This window comes from Phoenix dactylifera, unplaced genomic scaffold (genome assembly GCF_009389715.1).
Source record: "Phoenix dactylifera cultivar Barhee BC4 unplaced genomic scaffold, palm_55x_up_171113_PBpolish2nd_filt_p 000492F, whole genome shotgun sequence".
Classification (NCBI taxonomy): domain Eukaryota; kingdom Viridiplantae; phylum Streptophyta; class Magnoliopsida; order Arecales; family Arecaceae; genus Phoenix; species Phoenix dactylifera.
The window spans coordinates 300,305-309,372 of NW_024067912.1; the positions used below are offsets into that span (position 1 = coordinate 300,305).

At 40.7% G+C, this 9,068-nt stretch overlaps 2 protein-coding genes across 3 annotated transcripts in view; both read right to left on the reverse strand.

The window, feature by feature from the left end:
* Positions 1-6,631, reverse strand: part of LOC120103786 (pentatricopeptide repeat-containing protein At1g76280-like) — a 42,207-nt gene extending 35,576 nt beyond the window's left edge. For both annotated transcript variants that reach the window (XM_039119164.1, XM_039119163.1), the window contains exon 1: positions 6,384-6,631. The gene's annotated coding sequence lies outside the window, so the exon portion shown is untranslated. The remainder of the gene's footprint in view (positions 1-6,383) is intronic.
* LOC108511670 (60S acidic ribosomal protein P1-like) lies at positions 316-7,254 on the reverse strand. Its single transcript, XM_039119168.1, has 3 exons — positions 7,243-7,254; positions 5,116-5,193; positions 316-5,003 (listed from the first exon to the last, which is right to left on the reverse strand). Exons 1-3 carry the CDS (start codon positions 7,252-7,254, stop codon positions 4,812-4,814), a joined length of 282 nt encoding a protein of 93 aa, XP_038975096.1. The 3' UTR covers positions 316-4,811.
* Positions 7,255-9,068: the final 1,814 nt, after the last annotated feature.

The window sequence follows — 9,068 nt, forward strand, 5'->3', positions numbered from 1 at the left end:
CTAATAGCCGTCCAAGAACTCCGAGGCCTTTTGGCGAGAAGGGGAGATAGGAAAGGGAAGGAAGGGAAGGAGTGGAAGAACACTTGCAGGCATCCCTCCAAACCAACTAAGCACCAAAGGAAAAGAGTCATCTGCATGCTTGACCGATTGGATCGCCTTGCACATTGTCTAGCATGTGGCTTGTCAAGATATGAGAAGAGGGGGAAAGCCTTGATGGGGAGGGTTTCTTTGGAACCAGTCAAGGTGAACCGGCCCCTGACTAGAAAAGAATGCTAACATGGAGACAAGTGCTCATATCTCTTTTTGGACACTGCAAGTTTTACCTAATAATCTCTCTGCAATGGATTTAAACCCAACTCTTTAATGCCAAGTAGAGCAAATTGGTGGTTTATTAGATACCAAAATACCAACTTTGCCCCTAATGGTTCAGAAAAACCATTAGTTAAACAAGTCTCATAAAGCAAGTATGAGAGTGATCAAGAGACCACATAGTGCAGATGCGGCATGCAGGACGTCCTGCATGCCGATGCATACGCGGCCTGCAGGACGTGCATGTTGTTACCTTTTTCCAACTATTTAAAAATAATATATAATATTAAGTACAATAAAAAAACAACGATGATAGTAATTTTTTATAGATGGGCAATAATAATTTTAATAACAATAATAAGTAACAATTAGTGCTTATATTACTTAGCACCTAATACTCAATAGCAATAATTATAAAATTATCAATATTTTAGCATTATTAATACGAGTATCGAGCCTACTTCAAATCATATCAAACCTAACAATCAGCCTAAACCCGCTTCACCTACATGAACCCATATAGGATTGCGCTATATATGTAGTTCCAAAATGCTCACCAAGCTCGTGTATGCAGTCGTACAATACTAAGCAAACTAAGTAAATAGCAGCCTATGCTAATCGGATTATCTTTTTGCTCCATATGCAGTATAACTGCATATAGTACTATGAAATGTGGTTCAATCACGAAAACGCATACATATATACAAGCACATATGCAGCTGTATGCACCACAGTTTAAAACACTATCAGAGAGAATTTTGAGGAGACAGAGCATTTCTTTCTTTTTCTCCGTATTGCCAAGGGCTCAACCAATTATGTGGGTCGTACATGGGGGGCCGGTTTTTTAATACCTATTTTACCCCCGACTATCTAGCAAAAACCTAGTCTAGGCATGTGCTAGCCACTAGGTTACTTGTTAGTGCATGTAGATTTAAGCATCATTTGACAACGCATTCATTTTTTCTATTTTCAGAAATAAAAAATGAAAATTATATTTTTTTGATTTTTTGAACTTTAAAAAAGTTAAACATGCTTTCTATAATCGATCATATTTAAAACATAAACCTTGTGATAGTAGCAAAGATGATGGTAGCGGCGGAGTCAGCAATCACTAGCATTGGCGGCGAAGGCAGCGGCGATGGTTGTGCCTACAATTGTGTCAACAACAAGGGTGACAGGGGAAGCAACAATCTGCCAGAGGCAGCAATAATGATGATGGTGGTGTGGCAATGGTGTAGGCAAGCCAACAATAGCTATGGAAGTGGCGACGATGGCGGTGGTTGCAAGGGCACAACAATGTAGCTAAGGCAACGATCATTATAGAGGTGGTGTAACAGAGGCAAGGCAGTGTGGTGGAGGAAACGAAGGCAGCGATGGGGGATGTAGTATCTATAGTGTCCTAAAAAACCAGACTACTCATCAAACAAGAGAAGGGACTAGGTCATGAGTCACTGGGTCAACCGTCCGGTCAATCCAGGACGTTATCTTAACATAATAAGTGTGTTAATTATTAATTATTCATTATTCGTATGTAGAAAAATAGATTATAATAATATATATATATACACACATGTAGATAATTAAAAAAATAAAAAAATAGCATTCTCTTAACAACTTTTGGTACTCTCCTAAAATAACAACTATTAGCATCATATGACCATATCTCATTCAAGTTCCCAAATAATGATAACTATATTCAAAATAAATATAACCATAATGGAGAATATGAGCAAAATTACTACAAGAAAAAAAAAAATCATGTTCACTGTACTAAAACTACATTTTCTTCTAATATGCTATAAATGATTAAGCATATATGAACTATCGATTTGGGGGCTAATTCATGGTGTAATAAAATAAATCTACAGCAGCCTGACATTTAGAAGTGAACAATTCATAACTTGACATTTAACAAATTAAACTAATAAACAGGGGAGGGAAGGTATGTTGCTAGGGTTAAAGATGAGCTAGGCCGGGTCATGCCCCTACCCAAGCTTAGCTCGAATTTTTTTCTTAGGCTTCAAACTGGTCTTAGGTTTGAAAATTTTAGAAAAAAACCAAGCCCAAGCCCGAGCCCAAGCCAACCGGAAACCCAATTGGGCTGACCCAAATTACACATTTGGACCAAAAAATGGGGCCGACCTGACTTGGCCTGGTTCGAATAAGTCCAAATCAACCATACTGTAAATGTGTATCTCGGTGGCTGACAGGCACATAAATTCACCCTTGTATTAGTAATGGGGCTTGGCTGCATCTCAGCATGAATTGAGGTACATCCATATTTTTAGGGAGGGTGATCAAGTATCCAATCATACAGTTGACATTGCAATACGAAATTTAGCCAATCACATATGGACTTCAAATTTTTCCTGAATCTGTTATTTTACCAGCACCAGCTGATGCTACATGGTGCTGTTTTGGGAGACTGTAAACAAGGGGTCTTCCTCCTTTTTGTACCAAGGAAAAGGTATATATTTCTATATGCTCTTGAAAGCACTATTAAATCCCCAATTTGTTGGACTATAGGACCCTTGCAAGATAAAATATTTTAATCAAAATGCTCCAGGCCAAAGCATAGGTTTTTGTTTTTTTTTTTTTTCTGAGTTCATTTGGCACTGGCTCAATTAAAGAGCCATTTGGGCTTGGTTCAGCTAGCTAGGAAACAGAGTTCAAAGTTCAAACGAATTTTAAAGCTCAGCTTGTAAATAGCCAAGTCTGAACATCAGATGCAGAACGTATGAGTTGAGGTAATTTAGTAACATTCTGGGTAAATGAAATTGATATCTAATACAATCTGTTTTGTGCTACCCTCAGCTGCCTATTGAGACCCAGGCCATTCCCTTTGGATACTGAGCACGTAGCTAAGCTAATTCCATCTACATGTGCATGCAGAGAAACACGACGACAGCAGCTTTCCAAAAGACAGGCCAAGGAATCCCATAACTTCCCCTCCCAACAAGTCCCCTCAGGAATGGGCAGAAGCTGAGAACCACCCAAACACTGCAAGCAAACTCTCCAAGCCCCAGGCTCTGACCTCCATTGATTGGTTGGCTAAGCCGTAACATGGCGACAGTAAGCGGAGGGTGCCCATGGAGGCCCTATTTTTCACTGAAACAAGCCTTCGGGCCGCGATTGAATGCTGAGCCAGGCCAACAAGCCAGCCCAATGAGGTTGGGCCTCACATCTCTAGATCTCGCATGAACGGGAGATAAGCCAGGTAAAACATAACCTTCTATGGAGCTGAAGTTGTAAACAATTTGAGCAACTTGGATTGGCTCAATGAATATTCATCAAGGCAAATTTTGCTTGCAGATTAAATTTGAAGGAAATAAGAAAAGTTGCCTAGTTATTCTAGATGGTATAGGATTTATTCCGTGGGATAAGAGAATTGTGGCATTTGATTGGAATAAGTGACGGGATATTCTGTCATGATATTGGATGGTGCAAAAAAAGTGAAGGGGTAAGCGAGATTTTGTATGGACCAAGGAATGCTGAACCGGCCCGTATCGGCCGGTTCAGCCCATACCGAACCAGTCCGGTCTCTGACCAGGTCGGTTCGGCCACAAAAATTGGTTCCGGCCCCAACTGGTACAAGACCAAACCGAACGGAACTGGACCGATTCCGTCTGATTCAGCCAGGATTCGGTGCGAACCGGCACTGAGTTCGATTCGATCTGCGGCATTTAGTGCCATGGCACGCATCTTTTTGGCTGGTTCGATACCAATCCGAACCGGACCAGACCAGTACGCCGACTAGTACCAATTCGACAATCCTTGGTCCGGATAAAATTGCCTCTTAACTAGTTATTGGAAGATTGGATAAGTACAAAGTGCTTATCTTGTAGAAATTGGAAGAATCACCTCCATCTCACCCTCCTCCTACCCATGGTTTTTTTTTCTTGGACAACACTGTTGTTCCTTATTTAAGGAAAATAAGCAAATTTGCACCTCAAGTAGTAACTGAAAAATTGGCTAAGCATGTAGTCCTTATCTTATGGAAATTGGAAGGGGCCATATAGAAGCAAGGAGATGGATTGGCCAGAGCAGTGGATGCCATGAGGTGCTGCTCCTCGGGAAGGAATTATCACCAAAGAGGAGAGAGATTAGGTTGAAGTAAGGCTGCAAATGGGTCGGGTTGACCTATGACCCGACTCGGCCCGGCCCACTTAGACTCGACTCGATCTATTTTGAAGAACCCATAGGGCCGGGTCAGGTCCTAAAATTAGACCCGTTCTATTTTTCGGATCAGGTCTGAATTTATTGAATTTAGACTTGACACGACTCAACCCGTTTAAAATTTGAATAATTTTGATTTTTCAATCCTACGACCCAACCTAAATCCGTAAAATTATTTGGGCCCACAGGCCACAGAGTACAAACCAAACATGTCAGCTGGAAGCCTGAAACTGGGTGCGTAAGGCCTAGCACCCCCTCTCTCTGTTTTGCCCAGACGACCCAGTTCAGGACCATGGACTCGCCTCCTGCGATTACCTCACATCAATTCATGTATCATATGGTCGAGTTCCAATGCACCCCCAAACAATCTGATATCCTCCAATGAGAATGGAGTTCAAATCGAATCCGACGCTCAAGATGAGGTCATTGACACTCCTCTTCTCGAGAAGCTTTGCAAAGAGGGGCGCCCAATAGGAGTCGATCTTCGAGTTCGCGGCCTTCACCAGGGTACCGATCATCTCCGCTTGACCATCGGAAAAAGGGAAAAAAAGAAGGAATCGATCCTAAACAATAGCTTTAAAAAGTTGGAGGACATCAAAAGCCGAGTAGAGAGTGGGAGGGAGGGATGACCGTGATGGGGATGCCATCATCGTGGAGGAGGACAGCGGCGTAGCTACAGGCGAGCTCTCCGGTGGACAAGGTGGCGATCTGCGAGCAAAGAAGACATCCAATTGAAGGGATTCATTGACAATCCCGAGAGATATGAAGAGATGCAAGAACAAAAGAGATAGGAAAGAGAATGACAAGTTACCCGATATCTGAGATGAAGCTAGCTAGGGTTTCGATAGCAGATGAGTAGGGGTGCAAATGGGTCGGGTCGGACCGGGTCATGAGTGACCCCGACCCAATCCGATTTCTTGTTCGGGTCCTAAATTTCGACCCAGACCCAACCCAACAGAAGATCGGGTTGGGTCGGATCAGGTCCATGGCTATATTTTTTTAACCAACAAGTCATTCAGGTGCGGTTCGGTCCAAATCGGGTCTGTTTGTCCTCGTATAATTTTTTTTGTGAAAATATTTCTACATATTTCTAATAATACGAGAACATGAAAAGTTTCAGAGTTTGCCAGATTTGAAGAATAAATTTGCTCTCTGTTTCTGAAATAAGATAATGGTGGACCATGAAAACATAAGATAAAGTTCAAACCACACTCAGATCATCACAGACAAACAGCAAAAACACAAAAAGGAACATCAAAGCACTGAAGAAACGACAAACTGTTTCAGCACCATGCACCAAGGAAAAAAAAAGGAAAAGAAAGAGAGCTATGATCGGTAAAGACACAAAGAAGAGAAGAGTTAAACACAAAATAACAAACTCAAAACCATCAAAAGCTTCAGCAGAAACACAAGATTGTATCAATTCTCATGTTACCACAGAAAAATGCTTATAAGTATCATTCCTTCAGCAATGCTGCAACTAATCAAAAAGCATAATAAAATTCTAAAATTGTTAAAAAAAAACACTTTTTGTTCAAAGGAACAGTACTGAAGAACAAATCAAACCGACTTTCTTAAAATTAAAAAAAAAAATGGGAAACACCCAAACAAAGACAGAGAGCTGCCAGAAATGTGGGTTAAAAATAAAAATAAAAATCCCAACTTTCTCCTCAAAACCCACTCCCAACCCGAATCTTCCCCCTATCAAAACCCCCAAAATCAAATCAATAATAGAAATCGAGAAAACAAAGAACAAAGCGAGAAAGAGCAGAGATTTCCCGAAGTCACCTCGAGATATGATAGGAAAATAGAGCTGATCGCTTGTCTCTCTCTCCCTCTCCCCCAGCTCTCCCTAAATAGTAAATATGCAGTTCTAGGGTTTCAGAGGAGGGGGGTACCTTGAGAGTCGGAACGAAGTATGCCAAAGTCGCCGGACGCCGAAGAGATCGAGAGCGATTCGCGATGGGCAAGAAGATCTAGGGGTCCGCCGTCTGAGAGAGAGAGAGGTGCCCGATGGCCGACGGGATTTGCCGATCTGGGACAGCCGGACGGGTCGGGACTCGGGATGGCCGGACGGAAGAGGTTGGGAAGAGACGATCAGACGAAGGGCGAAGGCTCGAAGCTGTGGAAAATCGAAATGGTCGAGGGTGAGTCACAGACTGGGCCAGGCCTTTAAGTTAAGAGTTACCATTAAGAATCAGTGAGTCACAGACTGGGCCGGGCCTTAAGACATGGGTTGCATCCATGCAGCCCATTGGCCAAATAGTTTTGCGGATTCGCGTCGGATTAGATCGAAGTGGGTCGTAAGATTGAAAATCTAAAATTATCCAAAGTTTAAATAGATCGAGTCAGATCGGATCGGATTTAAATTTAGTAAATTCAGACCCAACCTAGGAAATAGAGCGGATCCAATTTTAGAACTTGACTTAGCCCCATGGGTCCTCCAAAACGGGATAGGTCAAGTCTAAGCGGGTCAGGTCGGGTCGGGTCATAAGTCAACCCAACCTATTTGCACCCCTACAAAAGAGAGGACGGGTCTGGGCGGCAACGGAAGGATTTATAGATGCTAGACTGACCCCACTCTCTTTGTTTAAGATTAGATTTCTTTTGGTAGTGAGGAGGAGAACTAATAAAGGGGCTTTGGTTGGGCTCCTGTGTAGGCTTCAGTAGACCGCTTATTATTTGTTGTCGAATCTTAAGCTTGTTGCAAAGTCCTAGCCCAGTTAGAGCACGAGAAATCTCTTGTATAATCCAGACTTGATCCGACATGGACCTAAATCAGACCTAATTTTTTTAGGTTGGGTCTGGGTTATACATAGACCCGACCCGATCCGAATAACCCGTTGGGTCAAAAATTATAACGGTTGATCCGATCCGACCCAATTTTTTATTAGGTTGAGTTTGGGTCCAAAATTAGGACCCGAATAATAAATCAGTTGGGTCGGGCCATGAGTGACCCGACCCAACCCGACCCATTTGCACTCCTAGGCCGAAGCAAATGATGGGGGAGTCAAGGTAGATGATGACTATGGAAGAAGCTCGAGTAGGTAGCCCATACTAGTCCTCCAACTATTTGTGACTTGTGAGCCATATGGTGCTTGTTGGAGCATGGATCGTGGGAGGAGATGAGGGAGGAGAGATCAAATGAGATGGAAAGAGGCGAGGAAAAGGTAAAATGAGAAAACTGCCTTAACCTTCTTAACCTCTTGTACCTAGAAATGATAACTGAGGGCAAAAGCCTAATAGGGCAGTATTGGATTTTGCTTAATTCTGCATTATAAATTTGTTCGACCAAGTGGGTATTTTTCTGGTTTTGAATCCGAAAATGGGAGAGTGGGCTCATGATCGATCGAGAGATTTGTGCGGCATGCCACCGGCCTACAACATAAATTTGAAGAAAAGGAAATTAGGTTCGTGTTCCTTGAATCTTTAAGAACTTTGGAGAATGATGGCATCCTGCCTCGACTACGATAAAACTTAAAATAGAAGAAAGAAATACAAAGAAAAGAGTATATCTCATTGTTGTGAAAAGAGCCCTCTCTCCTATTTACAAGCTTTCTTTTATACAACCATACCTCTCTCCCTCACTCTTTAGCAGTTACATGTCGTGGATAGTTATGCTCGCTAAACCTCTTTCTGAAGTTTTGCAGAACTTTAATATATGTTCAGAAATTGGACTGAGAAAGTGTTTTTAGTATCAAGAAATGATAATAAAGGATATTATATGATGTTTTCAATTATCCAACTATTTTACTACCAAAACTATTATTACGAAGTATTTTTAATTTATAATTTTTTTTTATATCTAGCCTAGATAATATAATAGCAAAATTTTAAAAATATTATAAAATATAATAATATTTTAATATTATTACCATATAATATTATCATTATAAGATAATAACATGATATTATCATTCTAGAATCTTATATAAGTATAATATATAATACATGATATTATCATTCAAGTATCTTATATAAGTATTATATATAATATTATATTGTTATAATATGATTATTATAATATAATAATGATGACGATGATGATGATATAATATTATTATAAGATCATTTATAATTATTATATTATATTGCTATTATATTGTATTATCAAAAATTGCTATTAGTAACTGTTATATCTTTAAAATTCATTGCCTGGACTTGCACTTGAGTCTCTTGTTTCATTAAAACAGCATCCAGATGCATCTCAAGTAGAGATTATGCCAAGAAGCTCTAAATTGGACTTTTTCCTTTGTAGACTTTTGTTCAGCTTTTGGATGAACAAAATTTATTTTAAAATTTTTACCAAACACCTAAAAAGCAATGCCAAATGGGCCTTATTCCGTGGGCTGAAGAACACCCGAGCCTGGTTCGTTGATATTTGTTTTTGGGATCGTCTTCTTAAGCCCAAGCCCAACCGAATTTGTTTGGGCCTAGCCTATGGTCCTATCCCGAGTCTGCCCAGCTTGACGGGCCTCGAGTCTGGTCCTAGCCCCCATTCAGCTCTATCCTCAAAAATAAATATATCAATCATTACAATCAAAATACTCTCATAACATGGTAGAGATAAAAATAAATAGACA

Excerpts from the sequence above, each read along its gene's own strand:
- LOC108511670 (XM_039119168.1), bottom strand. Across the intron at positions 5,004-5,115 it reads ATGATGGCATCCCCATCACG|ATGATCGGTACCCTGGTGAA; the intron begins GTCATCCCTCCC and ends GGTCAAGCGGAG.